At 37.7% G+C, this 16716-nt stretch overlaps 1 protein-coding gene across 4 annotated transcripts in view; it reads left to right on the plus strand.

The window, feature by feature from the left end:
- Window positions 1–16716, plus strand: part of LOC107721871 (TRAF2 and NCK-interacting protein kinase-like) — a 54930-nt gene that overhangs the window by 27475 nt on the left and 10739 nt on the right. The window contains exons 11-27 of one of the 4 annotated variants that reach the window (XM_016530042.1): window positions 940–1006; window positions 1098–1296; window positions 2530–2646; window positions 5054–5140; window positions 5532–5720; window positions 6735–7094; window positions 9083–9247; window positions 9327–9572; window positions 10906–11015; window positions 11331–11449; window positions 11538–11635; window positions 12220–12243; window positions 13776–13784; window positions 14295–14476; window positions 15242–15350; window positions 15556–15588; window positions 15681–15827. In XM_016530042.1, the coding sequence (XP_016385528.1) occupies window positions 940–1006; window positions 1098–1296; window positions 2530–2646; window positions 5054–5140; window positions 5532–5720; window positions 6735–7094; window positions 9083–9247; window positions 9327–9572; window positions 10906–11015; window positions 11331–11449; window positions 11538–11635; window positions 12220–12243; window positions 13776–13784; window positions 14295–14476; window positions 15242–15350; window positions 15556–15588; window positions 15681–15827 (2261 nt within the window). The remainder of the gene's footprint in view (window positions 1–939; window positions 1007–1097; window positions 1297–2529; window positions 2647–5053; window positions 5141–5531; window positions 5721–6734; window positions 7095–9082; window positions 9248–9326; window positions 9573–10905; window positions 11016–11330; window positions 11450–11537; window positions 11636–12219; window positions 12244–13775; window positions 13785–14294; window positions 14477–15241; window positions 15351–15555; window positions 15589–15680; window positions 15828–16716) is intronic. The other 3 variants (XM_016530043.1, XM_016530044.1, XM_016530045.1) reach the window with 3 other exon arrangements.

Consider the following 16716-nt stretch of genomic DNA (forward strand, 5'->3'; position numbering starts at 1 on the left):
TTCTGTTGATGTGTGAACAAAACTTCACTAAACATTATTTGTAGCATGCCTGCCATCCAATTAATCACAATAAGCTTTGTTCATTGTATTATATTATATCTAAATTAAAAAAAAGAAAGAAGAAAAAAAAGAAATTGAATTTAATAGTTTGGACTTTTAATTTTAACCTTTAATATTACAATAATGTACCAACTCAGGGTTCCCTATATAGTTTACAGCTTTAGTTAGATATTTTTCCTTAAGAAATATTGACATGTACTGTACTTGGTATATAACCAAATGAATCAATATCGAGATTGAAATCAAACTGAAGCAAGAGTTTGTGAATCAGAATTGAACAGATTAATGAAATCTGTCGATACGGCCCTATATTTTGTGAATGATAAGAATTGTAATTTCATTATTTACTTATTATATTATTTTTTATTGTTTAATTATTATATTAATATTCATTTTATTTATTTATTTATTCAATATTATTTTTAGTGAGAGTTGACAACTATAATATAGCTTTCAAAAAATATACTTAAAAATACTTTTCATGAAAATATTAATTTATTTGTTTTTTAATTTATGTATTTAATATTATTTTTAGTGAGAGTTGACAACTATTTAATAACTTTCAAAAAAATTAACTTTTAACAATATTAAAAGTATACTTTTAAAAAATACTTTTCATGCTAATTTTTTACTTGGCATGAAACTTTTCATGCTAATGTTGCTTTGTCACAACATTCCTTATCTGAATCTGTACTTAATCTTAAAGGGGTCATATGATGCTGCTAAAAAGAACATTATTTTGTGTATTTGGTGAGCTTGTAACACTCCAAAGAGAAAGGAAAAATTGAAATCGCATCATATGACCCCTTTAAAAGTTTTATTCTTAAAAACCTACGTCTTGCAGTGCTGTGTGATTATCCGTTTTTTTGTTTTTTTCAGACGAGACGGAATATGAGTACAGTGGAAGTGAAGAGGAGGAGGAAGAGCGAGACATAGGAGAGCCGAGGTACATAGACTTTTTTCCGCTCACACACACAAGCATGTGGGTATTGTGGAGACCTGATTGACTTAAAGATGATTTAACGTCTTCCTTACAGCTCCATCATAAACATCCCTGGGGAATCGACCCTGAGGCGGGACTTCCTGCGTCTGCAGTTGGCCAATAAGGAGCGCTCCGAAGCCCTGAGGAGACAACAGCTAGAACAGCAACAGAATGAGGAACACAAGCGCCAACTACTGGCAGAGAGGCAGAAACGCATCGAGGAACAGAAGGAGCAAAGGAGGAGACTAGAGGAGGTATGAAAAGAAACAGTTTAAAGACTGTGGGTGTGCAGCCATGTTTCTGAAATCTTCAGCATTAGAGGTGTATTAATATCTTTAAAGCTAAATATGTAATCTAAATATATTTATAATGTTGTATTGATATAGTTTGAATTATTTCATGTTATATTATTTAAAGCACTTATTGTTTTATTTTAATATATTTAAAGCTAAATATTTAATCTAAATATATTGTTTATAATATTTTATTCATTTATATTTATATTATTTAAAGCACATTTTATTTTAATATCTTTAAAGCTAATTATTATAATATATTTAAGCACATTTGATTTGATTCTTATTCCAGCATCTGAGGTTGCTTTAAGACCCATTAAATATCAAGTTATTACCCAACAAAGAACCAAAGTTGTTCTGAATCAAAAAATAAGTTGAAAGGTAATAATATTATCATAAACAATATGCTAAATTATTAACAAAAACAACAACAGCAGACATATGGATCAAAAAAGTTATTAGTATTCACCATATTACCAATTAACACATGAATTTGAGTCAAAATCTCACACAGCCTCTGGCATCAACAACAAAAGAAATGGGAAGCACTTTCTTCTGCTTTCATGCATGATTATATGCTTAGTTGCATTTTATTGTTTGCATTTAGCATTGTTTTTCCTTGCAACCCTATCAGAACAAACAGACAATATGCTTTGCTATTATTCCGGTCACACTCAAACACACACTTCCTGTACTCTATTTTGTCTGTGTAATGGCTCATGAGATGGGAGACTCTGAGCTATGATCAGTCCGCAGGAAGGTTACCCAACATCTTGGGAATTCTTCAAACGGGAGACAAAGAAAGACGATGATAATTGAACCAGTAGAGATATTCCCGAGTTATGTGATGTAGGGTTTTCTCAGTAGGGGAGGGAGCAGAAAACCTGTGGGGATGAATCCGGGGGCCCGGCTGGGCGTCAACCTCTCATTCAACACATCTATCTCCCGCTGGTCCACTGTCAGGCCGCCTCATTTCAGCACAGCTCCTGTCAGCAGCCCCTGCTGGGGAAACGCCATTCAGAATGGCTACACGCTCGAAATGCATTGTCTTTTAAACTGCCTATACCTAGTGGTATAGGAAGGAACTACATGTGCTAGTGTGAAGCTGGGCCGATAGTTGGGGTCAGCATTGAGATTTATTTGTAAGAATGGGAGGTTCATTAATGAGAACATGTGTTTGTAATCTCACAGCAACAGCGACGGGAGAGAGAGCTCCGGAAACAGCAGGAGAGAGAGCAGAGGAGGCGTTATGAGGAGATGGAGCAGCTCCGGAGAGAGGAGGAGAGGAGGCATGCTGAGAGGGAGCAGGTACATAAGAACACATAAGCGCACATCCACAATCATACATGGCTACTATTTTTTTTTTCACAAGAAGTTGATGGTTAGAGTTATTTCAGGACTGAAAATGTACATAATTGTGCAACCTGTTATATATTGGTCTATGACTACAAACTAACCTATAATTCACTGTGCAAAAAGAGATAGGGAAGCTAAACCATGCCAGAAATGACAACTTAATTTATATGAACAGGAAGAGAAGAAATGAAGTGACGTGGCGGGTTCACACACTCACACTCCATGCTAACAGACTCCCACTGATTCACCACTACAGAGATGGAGACAAGATGTACTTTCTGTTAATAAATGGCACATCTATTTAGAGATCAGTCAATGTTTCACTGTTTTTTTTTTTTGACATACCAGTTATTTCAATATTCTAGCATTCAATAACATATATATATATATATATATACACTCACTGGCCACTTTATTAGGTACACCTTGCTAGTACCGGGTCGGACCCCCTTTTGCCTTCAGAACTGCCTTAATTCTTCGTGGCATAGATTCAACAAGGTTTTGGAAACATTCCTCAGAGATTTTTTTTCATATTGACATGAAAGCATCACGCAGTTGCTGCAGATTTGTCGGCTGCACATCCATGATGCAAATCTCCCGTTCCACCACATCCCAAAGGTGCTCTATTGGATTGAGATCTGGTGACTGTGGAGGCCATTTGAGTAAAGTGAACTCATTGTCATGTTCAAGAAACCAGTCTGAGATGATTTGAGCTTTGTGACATGGTGCATTATCCTGCTGGAAGTAGCCATCAGAAGATGGGTACACGGTCGTCATAAAGTTTATTGAGATGCACCTGTATATATACAGTATATATATATATATACAGTATATAAATATATGTATATATTTGCAGCATTTTCTCCTCTGAAACATCAAAATAATAGTTATGACAGTATCATTGTTGATGAACAGTAATTTGCCATGAGAAACCGATTATTTAAATTAGAAAAGGGTGAATATTGGTGTAGAAAAAAAAACTGTGAAAATGTTTTTTGATCAGTCTCTCCATGTAAACATAAACGCAAACATTATCGCATATTCACATATGCACACTTACTAAAGCAGACACGCATGAAGAGAGCGTTTATCCATGCACTCGTTTTTAAACACTCTGTAAATCATATGTGTAATGCGCAGTGCACTTTGTTCTCAGCTGTAACTGTCCTCTCAGATATGCATATCAGACTCTCACATGCCTCGATCCCTTGTTTAAAGCATTCTCTCTAGTCTATGACTCCCTCTAGAGAGAGAAATGTTCTGTTGGATGGTATGCATATTTAAAGCACCCACCCACCCTTTCAAATGCGGTTGGGCTGCACAAGCCCTGTTCAATAGTGAATTAGGACGTCTCACGGGCCATGTGTGAGATTCTATGCAGAGACAAATAAGAATGACTGAGCCATTATTGAGAGTAAATATTCATTAGTTCTCACATTTGTCTTGTTTTCTGTTTGAAGCCAAATCTCGTTTAATCTTTTCTTAACCTGTTTTGCACTATAATGCTGTAATGTACTATGTACACTACCATTCAGTTTGGGGTAATATTCATTCAACAGTAGTATTGTGATTTGGTGCTCAAGAAACATTTCTTACTATCAGTGCAGTGTTGAAAACAGTTATGCTTTTATGGAAACTGTGATTTTTTCAGGATTCTTTGATGAATAGAAAATTCAGTAAACCGCATTTGAAATAGAAATCTTTGTAACATTATTAAAGTCATTTCTGAAATTCTAATTTAATTAATCTTTCAGAATAAATTGGTAAACGGTAATAAAAACGGTAGTGTACATGCATGTTACCAGTCTACAGATCTATCTCTTAAATATTTAAAAATTATTATAACTTACTGCAAAAGGCATTATTAGAGGTGATTCCCGCTGATATCCAATGGCATTTCCATCCATTATGCAGCTATTGTCTAGAAGGCAATAAAAGTCAACTTTAGGATTGAATTGGATCCTGTGCTGCACCTATCACACTTTTTTTGTCATTTTGACAAAATGGTTTTAATCCAAACGACTTCTAATACTTTTTCTTTGGGGCGACATTCCCCTGGAGCAGTCCGGGGTTAATTGCCCTGCTTCAGGAAATTAGGATCAGGGTCCTAAGTGACTCCCTAGTGCATGGATGGCTCATTCCACAGTTTGAACCAGTGACCTTTGGGTACTGAGCTCATCACACATAAGGCCATATGGGATCTAGGCAGGGCAGCAAGTTATTATCAAGGTTTCTTACCTTTAGATTTGCTTGATTAATCTTTCATTCTTTCATTTTTAAACTCTTTGAAGGCCCTGTCATCTCTTTTTCTGCTCTCTCTTTCTCACTCTCGTTCTGATGCACTGTGCTATGGGGTTAGGAGTATATCCGCCGGCAGTTAGAAGAAGAACAAAGGCAGCTGGAGATTCTTCAACAGCAGCTTCTCCAAGAACAAGCTCTTCTCCTGGTAAACTATCATTTCAACTTTCACCTTTAAAGTTCTTGCACTTCCTTTCTTTTCATCTACTGCGCTTATGCCATCTGTCTGTCCCCTCCGCGATCAGTGCACTCACAAAGAATATCAATTGTGTGAATTGATCTGGGGCGTTTGGGATTTGTGACAGCTCTGTTTGTTATTGCTCAGTTCTCGGGGAAATTAGACTCAGGATCCACGGCCATCAGGCCATCGATGGGATTATCTTATAGAGCTGTCGAGTTTGAAGTTTCAAACCTCTGATAGCCTTCAGTTATTTTTAGGAGTACAAAAGTCCAAATCTGTTAGCATTATTTTGTCTCATGTGGTTATCTGCTCCATATCTTGCTGTTTTCATCTCATTCTGGTTCTCTGGTGTGTCTAGGAATACAAACGGAAGCAGCTGGAGGAGCAGAGACAGGCTGAGCGGTTACAGCGGCAGCTGCAGCAGGAAAGGGCCTACCTGGTTTCACTGCAGCAACAGCAACAAGAGCCACGACCTGCAGACAAAAAACAGCTATACCACTACAAAGACTCCGTCAACCCCAGTGACAAACCGGCCTGGGCCAAAGAGGTACAGAAAGATCTGGTTAGGACTCTTACATGATTAGTACTACCTAGGCTTGGGTGAAAGTATTGATTCTCTGATTAATCACAATCTTCCTTTAAACGATCCCAGTATTGATTCATAAAATCCTGAATGTGAGTTTAATTAAAAGACCGTATACTACTGAAATAATGGCAAGCAATGTCTTTCTTTGAGGGCTGCATGCAAAAAGCCTACAACACACCTCGCATAGTCCAATTCATGGACAAATGACTTGTATGAGCCGGTTCATTTTAGTAAATCAAAAACATACACAGCGTTAGTGTAGGCTGATTCACGAAATAAGCATCTCCTATGATTTGGTTCTTTAGTGATTCAACACACATTAGAAAAGCCCGAATCACAAAACAAATGAGTTTGTTCTTTTTAATGAAACAAAACCTAGATTCAGTAAACAAGTGATTTGGTTCTTTTTAGTGAATCAAAAATATACACCATATAAGTATAGCCTGATTCATGAGACAAATGACTTGTTAAATTGGTTCTTTTAATGAATCGTTCAAAAAGGTGAGCTACTGTACCAGTTTGAATCTGAACATTACGCTGTATAATTTACAGCATTAGCAGATAGACAATGTCTTATATGTAAGCAAAATGAACATTATAATTGAAATAAATCCAAATGAATTAGAATCTAATCAAATTTAGCACTGAATCAAGAGCTTATGAATCAGAATCAAATTGAATTAGGAATCTGTATTGATACCCAGCCCTAGTACTCATTGTCAAGAATCTCCAGTCACTGATTGTAAACATTATATGTCAGTTTTCTCATTTGCCCTTGCTAATTGCTTCATTTTATCAAATTCTTCAGGTTTGGTGCCCACATATGATGAATCTCACTTCCTGTAAATAACTTTTCCTTTAGTTTCAGAATCATCTGGATGATGTTAGATTATCACGCTCTGAAGTGGCCTCCCCTGCATCTTCAGTTTTGTGGGTCATAATCTGAATGGTTTTATTGTGCTTATCTGAACACAGGTGATGGAGAGAGCTCAGAGTAACTCTCCTCGAATCCCTCCCAAGAAGCACCATTCGTTTAACAGTCCTGGAGAAAAACGTGTTGGCCAACTCCTCCCTCTTGACAAGAGCTCCTCTAATCAGCCCACGAGGCCCCCCTCCTACCCAGCAGCCTCCCACTCAAGAGAGATGGAGCTGGCCGAGCCTCAGCTCAGAATAACCAGTGGGCCAAATGTTCCTAGAATCCGTGTGTCTTGCGAGCCAGATCCATCCCAGCTGGTCAGGATGGTCCAGCAACATCTTGAGCAAGAGTCCCGGGGCCGCAGTCCCGGACACTCCAGCAAAGGGGCTGATACTGAGAGAGACTTATACGTCTCAAAGGTCTGCCTCCGCTAGCATGACTTATGACTTGTCTCCTTTTTCGCCATGACCTAGATGCCTACCAATCTGGTCATGGAACATATTCAAAGAATTAATGCGGAAAAATACCTTTTTCCAAAAACTTTTCGGGGCATTTGAATTATCTCTTTTGGAATGCCTTGTTTCTGTTTTCCTCTGGTTCTCTGGGTGAAAGTATTCCTGTAGGTTCTGTCTCCCAGTTAGTTTGGTGGATTTTCTTCTGACAGCTTCCGCTCTTGCTGTAGTCTTGTTCTAATTTTCTGTCATTTTCTCTTTGATCTCACCTATCGCTCCTCATTACAGAAAGCTGATGACAGAGGAGCATGGGATTGTGGGGCAAAAATGAGAGAGGTTTGGATGTGTTGGGCCACAAAAGCTTTAGACCAGTGGTTCTTAACCAGTTTGACTCCAAGGTCCCCATTATAAAATTTATATTTGAAGGCCCACCAAGATATTTTTGATACTTGTATCATAATGACAAAGCTGCTAATTTTCAAAGTTTTTATTTACAGAAACTAGTATTGGCAAAATATTAAAATAAAATCAGTATAAATCATTAAAATCATTAAATTCCACAATCCCAATGTCTGAATGTTCATGTTTACACATTTTTATTACCAATAAATTTATATGACTTTTTTTTTGTAAATACAGTTTTTAAATTATTTGTTTATTCACAAATAGCAGTTTCTACCCAATAAAATATTATATCTTCAAAAAACAAATTAAAATAAGAAATATGCTCACATATGGATTTTTTTAGCCATTTTAAATAATTCTAAACCTTGTTTTTCCTATTTTTAATTCATCCTGCCAGCCCACTTGGAAGTTTGCTGAGGCCTCCTAGTGGGTCCTGGCCCCCTGTTTGAGAACCACTGTTTTAGACATTGATCAAATTACATTGACACATTGATTACATTGATAAAAAGGTTGTTGATAAGGGGTTGTGTGTTACTTGTAGGCACAGATTGTGCTCTGAAGATTGTGTGTCATTTCAGATTCAAACATCCCTCCATTCTTAGAGAAGAAATAAACATGGTTTTCTCACTAATGAGTCTTTCTGTCCCATTGGTCACCCGACTTCTAGGATGGCCATAAGTGATTCTTTTCTTGTCTGAAAATGCTTGTGAATGGTGCATGACAGTATTGAGGCTTGTTGTTTGAATTTGAAAATTCACAGCATCTCCTTTAACATACTGGACGTAATGGACTAAACGTTTCCTTTCTGTCTTTAACCTGATTATATTTCTTTTTCTGTTGTTTGGTTGTATGTTTCATCTTTGCTTATTGAGTCATTTGATTGGGCCTGCGGAAGTGAATAAAAGATTATCTTCAGTCAAGCTAAGGGAACAGGTCTAAAAATATCTAAAATGCCTCATAATGAGGCCGTCTCCTTAATTTGGGACAGGCGGATTTCTGCAAAGATTTAGAAACTCAATCTTGGGTGATTATGTGAATGCTAAAGATGAATAAGATTGACAGAGTCTACAGGTCTCATCAACATATTATTAGCTGTTCTTATATAAAGGCAAATTATAATTTGTTTCTATTTTTAAATATATACAGTTAAAATGTAAATATTTAAAATTAGCAGAAGTTTGATTTTTACCATAGTAAACTAGTATGTTGTGCAACTCTTGTGTAGATCCTACTGCAGGGGTCACCAAACTCGGTCCTGGAGGGCCGCTGTCCTGCAGAGCTTAGCTCCAACCCTAATCAAGCACACCTGAACCAGCTAATCATGGTCTTACTAGGTATACTTGAAACTTCCAGGCAGGTGTGTTGAGGCAAGTTGGAGCTAAACTCTGCAGTACACCGGCCCTCCAGAAACGAGTTTGGTGACCCCTGTCCTACAGTGTCACATATTAGCCACTTTACATGTTTCACAGTCCATTCTGACTCTCAAGCAAAGAGGAAACAGATTGGTTGTGAAGAGTTGCAAGGACACTAACATCGTCTCTGTCTGTCAGGTTGAGGAACGCTCCAAGCTGAACCGCCAGAGCTCTCCGGCTCTCCAGCACAAAGTGGCCAATCGTATTTCCGATCCCTCCCTGCCTCCCCGCTCAGAGTCCTTCAGCAGTGGAGGCATACAGCAGGCCCGGACACCTCCCATGCACCGCCCGGTAGAGCCTCAGGTACTTCCTGATCTCCTGATCTGTCTTTAGAGAGACAGATGTGTTGTGAAATACACTGACCTCAGAGTTCTCCTTTCAGATGGCGCACCTGGTCTCTGTGACGTCCCATGGCTCTTCCATGACAGGATCCCAGTCGCTGCATGATCAGTCCTCTCAGGGCGTCTCAGCCTTCCAAGAGGGTGTGTCACCTCACAGACCTCCGATGCCTCGGCAGAACTCTGACCCCACATCAGAAACCCCGGCCCCACCACCTCGCATCACCAGCCGAGACGACAAGTTTGACCGCAGCTCTTGGCTGAGACAGGAAGATGATGTCCCTCCAAAGGTGATAATCTGGGATAAAATGTGTTGACATTAATAGTAATTCATTTGGAGTCGTGGTTCTCAACTGGTGGATCTGAAGTCTTTTCTGATTGGGTCTCAGAAAGCAGAGAAATATCATTGCTGAATTTGAACCATAATATGTAACTGACCAAATAATCAAGCATAGTTAAGACCACTAAATTTAAAGGCTTGACAGTTTTAAAAAGTGTTTAAAAAACACTATATATTTGTCAAAGGCTGTGCATCCAATCAAACTCTACAATATTTTGGCACAAATTGATTTGTCACTTTGTCGAGCCTATCCTAGCCAAACTCATTCTTAAACCTCTAAATATAGCTATACAAAGTATTAGAAAATATGACTCATACTACATTAAATAGCGTTTTTTGAAACAAAAAGTGCCATAATTTATTTTATTATTATTTATTTATTTTATTATTTTCTGTCATATTCCTCTCATTTAAAGGCACAATATGTAATTTTGTGCCACTAGAGGGCGTGTATTCAAAACAAACAAAGAAACAAAGGCGTAGTTAGATGACGCCGTGACTGGGTGTGGAATCATGGGAGTTGTCGTCTTTATCCCCACAGCCGAAGTAGGGGTGCAACGGATCGTAGATGATCCGTGATCCGTTCGGATCCGGCTGCACAGTTCGGCACGCATGTGATTCGCGGATTAACTGTTAAGTTTAACCATCATATAGTTAAAGTTGATCATTTGCACATGTTTTGTCTTGCCAGTTTACACATTCAAGCAATTTTAACTCGCGTGCTGTTTTCTGTGCGCTCAGCCGCTGCCGCGCGCACACGCAGAGAGAGAGACGGCGCGTGAATCAAGGGGTTATGACGTCATTGGCAGGCAACAGAATGACACTATAGACACAGTCCGTGTCACTAGTTAAATTTGCTTATTTCTCTGGATTTAAACATTCTTCTAAACATAATGTAAGTACACAAGTCAGCAAAATATATAAAACTGTTCTAGTGGTTTTGGGATATTTTAATAAAACAAATCTTACATATTGTGCCTTTAAATAATTATTAGCACAGTTTAATGTCCGTGTTTTATTTTAAGGACTATTTATTTACTATTGTACGATTAACGATTTTAGTACTGTATTGGATCATAACTTGATGTCAAAGGTTAAATCTGTTTCTTGAACCAAAACCGGTTGAGATCCATTGCTATAGAGTGCAATTCATTCATAAATGTGTAATGCATTACTAAATGCGATGATATAGGTTATAAAAAACAATGCCTATATTTAAAAAAGCTGTTTTTTCTAATGCATCTACATAAAGTAACATTTTAACATCTGTTGCCATGGTTTAGGTGCCCCAAAGGACCACTTCCATATCCCCTGCACTGGTGAGAAAAAATTCTCCAGGGAATGGACCGGGTGGACTGGGACCAAGAACCGGAGCACATCTGTTCCGAGCCAGGTATTTTCCACTTTTTATTAAATTATGTTTTATTTGAAATTAATTTTACACATGTATAGATAAAGGTCTAAAGCCCCTTAAGTGAAAGATTAATTTTTTTAATATAAATAATTAAAATCATTATTATTATTTTTACTCGCAAACAGCACTTTTTACTTTACTTTTTTTATACCTTTCAATTTTTACTTTTACTTTTATCAAGAGATGTGTTCAGTTTGTATGTGGCTTCTTGCTATTTCATATAGTGGTGTGGTTGCCAGTAGTAAGTGAATAAGAAATGACAATCTCCTTCCTTGTGTCCTACCGTTGGCACAGTAACCCAGACCTGCGGATTCCCATGGAGTCGGCTCTCCAGAGAACCAGCAGTGGGAGTTCTTCCAGTTCTAGCACGCCCAGCTCTCAGGCCGGCTCCAGCGAAAGAAATAGTGTGGGAGGTGAGAGACCCTCTGGAATATTCTCTCAGTCTGAGCACCTGAACTAGAGCTCCGCACACCGAGTCTTGACGTTCGATTGTCTCCACAGGCTCCAGTAAACCTGAGGGATCCCCAGCAGTGTCCCAAGAATCCAAGCCCAAAACCCAGGAGGAGAACAGAGAGGTGACCAGACCTAGCAGACCAGCGGTGAGAAGCACAATTCCCAGAATCCTCTGAGATCACAGTATAACTGTGTTGCAAATGTTTCAGCTCTCACAGGGCTGGTTTCCGAGACCAGGATAAGCCTAAAATGAAAACATCTAACCCTAAACTAACTTATTTTTAAGATCTGCACAGTTGTTGATGTTCTTTCCAAACATGATGTCTTAACCATCAATTAAATACCCCATTAAATCAAAAATAGAGTTGTGTGGCTTTCAGTTAATGTCTTTTAGCTTTTATGTCATCTATATGTGAGATGTGTTTTATAAAAAGTACAAGTCCTTCAATATGCCCCACCCAAACTTCCTGTTTCAACAGGAAGTACGTCAATGCAGCGATTTTATGGGGTCTTTAATATATCACCAGTAAATCAAGTCTCATTTGAGCTAACCTACTCATAACCTTTCCATAACCTTTAGCTAGCTTGTGTAGATACTCTCACTTGGCTCGAAGTTGAAAAGATTGTGTGTCGCTTTGTGTTACTAACCATTTTCTCATTTAACATTTTGTCTAATCCGCTCAAATGTTCCTCCACGCGTGGTTCTCTATTGTCAATTCTCTTTCTCCAGAGTTATAAGAAAGCCGTAGATGAGGTTAGTGACATCTCCTCACTTCATCTCTCTCTGCCCATGTTCGTGCTCCTTAGATTTAAGCACTCGTTCGCTGTCTGTCTCATCTATTTCTGTCACACGCCCTCTCATCTTCAATCGTTCTCTCATCAATATTTCACGCCGTCTCTCATTCCTTAAATCCCTTCCAATCTTTCTGTCTTTCGCTCTCTTTCACAGCTTCAGACGCCGTGTCAGTCACCATCATTAGCTGCACATTTCTCCATCGCACCAATTTGTCACATTCGTTCACATTGTCAGTAATCCTTGACACCGTTTCAGAGTTTTCACTGTTACCTAGGCAACATCTGTCTTAGGCCACGGAAAAGGGATTTTTTGTTTGTTTGTTTAGAAGTAATGTTACATTTAGGGGTAAAAGAAGGGCCCTGCAGTTATTTAGCTTTTTAAGGTTATTTAATTCTTTAACTATTTAAGAATATTAACTTTAATCGATTTAATCAGCAGACCTTTTATTTAATTTGACGTGAACAAAAACAAGGAAGTGAGGGATAGAAGTACAGAGCATTCAGTTGTTATCATTCTTAGCCAGAAACTTTTTCTGTAAATTTGTTTGTAATTGTCATTCATAAATACATTGTCATGTTCCATACAAGTAGATGAGTTAAACAAATTTGTGGAAATTGTTTGTAAAACCGTTCCTGTGTGAATTGTCACATTTATTTCAAATCAAATCAAGTTACTTTAAAAATCATTCGCAAAGCCATTATTACATAAATTGATGCAAAAAGTCAATGTGAGCTGTAAAGCAGTACGAAATTCTGTGTAAATCATTCATAGAATAATTTTTGCGTAAACTCAGTCATTGTGAGCGGAAAAAAAAACATTTGAAATTGTGTAAATTTTTTCCAAGTGTTGCATTAACCTAAGATGAGCAGAATGAGCTTGTTTAAATAGTTTCGTAAAACTATTCTTTCGTAAATTGTTACGTTCAGATCAATGTAAGCAGATGATCAAAACTAATTTCTGTGTGTAAGTTGTTTGTATTAACCGTGTTTACGAATATCGTCACATTCTGTTTAATGTGTCAGTTTGCGTGAGAATGATTTAGCGAACAGTTTACAAAGAAATTTCATCAGAAACAAAATCATTTTAGTTTTAGATAACACAAAATTTTTCGCAAACAATGTTTCATGGGTTTTGTGACCACATAAATTTGTGGATGGACATTTTCGTCAACTGACACCCAGGTAGTCAACAGTACGACATATTGAATGTACTGTACTTCTGTTCCACTGAACTTTTTAATTTGTCTCAAATATGACGAGATTATGTATTTTAAACATAAAAAAGACAAGATTGTGTCGTTAAACAATCTTGCATTTTGCTCTAGATTGTTCACAGCACCTCACTCCAGGCCTTAGGTTGTATATTTAGTCAAAAATTGAAATTTGCATCTCATTCAAGCATCAGTGTTTAAATATAAGAGCACAAGAGTTGACTTCTGGTTTCTCAATGGCATTTTCTTTCTATCTGGCTGCCTGGTGGCCTGTCGACAGGAGGAGCTGGTAAGACAGAACCAGAGCGGGAACTGCTGATTCCTACTAACCTTCTGCATGCAGGGCACAGGCCTCAGGAACAAACCCTAATGTTCTGGTCTATTATTTCTCTGACTTGAGCACGTGATGGTTTATACAGTTGTGCATCATTCTTTGAAATGATGGCGGATGTTTTTATCCCACTTTCAGAGTTGATTTGTAAAGCTTTATAAAATATTTTAGTTAATTTGCTTATCTGTGATGTTTTGCTTATTTGTTTGTTTCTGGTAATCTCTTCGGTGCCATTTACATGACCTAAATGTGCAAAACGAAGTTTATTGTCATGATTCCTATTAACAGATACATCACTGTAGTGTATGCTCTTTGCAGGCTTAAAACCTGAACTGCTGTTCACATTTTACTGAATTCATTGTTCACTGGAGACCAAATCAAGCAGATCACGGCATGAAAGAAATCTTACCCATCTTCTTTGTGTCTTCCTCTCCCTTCTGACCTGACCCGTCATTCCCTGCCCTAAAGGACCTCACTGCTCTGGCCAAAGAACTCCGTGAGCTGCGAACCAATGAGGAATCCAACCGGCCTCCCAGGAAAGTGACTGATTATTCCTCATCCAGTGAGGAATCAGAAAGCAGTGAGGAGGAGGATGGAGAAGGCGGGGCTCATGATGGAACGGTGCCCGTTAGTGATATTCCACGCATCATGTGAGTGTTTTAACAAATGAAAAATTTTGATTTTTGTAGATTTTAGTCTGTCAGATGGTGTTATTTTAGTATTACTTATATATAATATTACAGCATTTATTAATGTTTGGAACTGGCTTTTTGTTAGTCTGGTTGTTTGATGTGAGAGAGATTAAATGTAACTATAGCAGTGGAGGACTATTATTCTGTTGCACAGAACTGAAGAAGACCTGATGACGGCACCATTTGTGGGCGGTGGGCTATTTATCCATTTTCTACCCCTGAACGTAAAAACTAAAAATCAAGGCGAATTCTTGTTTTTTCCTTTTTTGAAAAAACGAGAAAATAACAATTTTCTCATGTTTCTGTTTTAAATATTAAATCAAAAAATGAATGGACCATTATAGAGTATAGATGGTATTATGTATAAGGTAAATATATCAGGTAAAATCAAGTGCATTGTATTGTGGGATACAGTACCCATAGCAGAATGGATAGTGCTACATTTGCCAAATGTACGTAGTAGGTTATTAGTATCTATGCATGCAGAAGATTTGTAAAATGTACACTGTGTACATACTATATACTGCAGAAACAGTTTATATAGTATGTTAGTATTTAATAGTATTTATATAGTTATATTAGTAGTTAATAGCCTGCATTGTCAACTAAATGTCTTATTTCAACACAGAAAAGGTAAATTGTGTTGGTCTTTAAAATGTCTTATAGAAAGCTTCATCATTTAGAGGCTTTTATATGTATTGTTTTGCCCTATTCTCCCAACAGGCCTTCTGCTGGCCAGGGTGGCACTGACTCACTGGCCAACCAGGAGGATTCTCATGCCAATGATTCATTTGGCAAAAATTCACAAGACAGCACCCTGATGATGCGGGAGGTAGGTGCACCTACATAGACAGGTTCCTTTCCTGGTTAGCAAAAACTCCTACACTCATTCCTCTAGTGTCACAGTTTTATTTCTCTTTAAGTTTACCAACTCATGTTTATTTTTGCCTTGGTTAAGCCTTATTTTATTGGGTTATATTTAGTTGTTTCTTTCACCTCTTTTGCTTCTGAATTCTCCAACAAAATCTCTGATCAAGCTCGCTGCACACTTGCTGACAGAGGCACCCTCTGTGCATTTCCCAAATATCTCTGTAAGATGGCTTAGCCACGCAAGGGGCCTGCAGTAGTGTAGCCCTACTCCTCTTTCTGTTCCTCTCTGCAGACGTTTGGGGAAAGAAAGCTCGGTCATGCCGAGAGCAATGGTTTCCCCGGTAACTCCAATCTGCCTGATCTAGTGCAGCAAAGCCACTCGCCTGGCGAGGGCCCTGGGCGGCTTTCTAGTGGGCTGGACCTGGACTCTGTGGCTGAAGTAGGTGATGGACAAGCCTGTTAGAGCCACTCTGCACTCCAACCCTCAAATTTCTAACCCGACACATCTAATCCATCCCCATTCGATTCAAATGCACATGTTTATCTGGCTGTAGATTCACAGAAGCCCAGATCTCTTCAGAACTCACATTGCTTTTCTTGGTTTTACATTTTTTTTCTATTTGGTTCTTATTTATTCTCTTTATTTCATTTACTATCATTTTAAGCTTACATTTTTTAAACATAAAACATGTAGGACAGCAGCCAGTCAATAATATGCTTTCTTCCCATTGCCCCATTTTCCCCTTCTTGTAAGTGCCCTGATTAAAAAAAAAATAATAATAATAAAAATAAAAGTTAAAGAAAAAAATTATAATCAGTATTTTTCAAAACATCATTTTAACAAGATGAATTCATTAAAAAAAATTGTGCAACGTATCCATTTAAAAGTTAAGGGTCAGTAATTTTTTTAAAAATCTTATGCTCACCAGGTCTGATAAAAAATACAATAAAAGCATTAATAATGTGAAATATTACAATTTAAAATAACTGTTTTCTATGTTAATATTTTAAAATGTAATTTATTCCTGTGATAGAAATCATTCTAATATGATGAGTTGATGCTCAAGAAACATTTATCATTATTATTAATGTTGAACACGTTGTGTTTCTTATTTATGTGGAAACAGTTTTACTTTTTTCAGGATTCTTTGAATAGAAAGTACAAAAGAACCGGTTTTGTAACATTGTAAATGTATTTACTAGGGGTGTAACGGTTCACAAAATTCACGGTTCGGTTCGATACGACACAGGGGTGTCACGGTTTGGTATGTTTTCGATACAGCAAAAACAAAGAAATGCCAGACAAATTTCCTTGATTTTTTTTTTTA

The sequence above is a fragment of the Sinocyclocheilus rhinocerous genome, unplaced genomic scaffold (genome assembly GCF_001515625.1).
Source record: "Sinocyclocheilus rhinocerous isolate Xijiao unplaced genomic scaffold, SAMN03320098_v1.1 scaffold90, whole genome shotgun sequence".
Lineage (NCBI taxonomy): Eukaryota > Metazoa > Chordata > Actinopteri > Cypriniformes > Cyprinidae > Sinocyclocheilus > Sinocyclocheilus rhinocerous.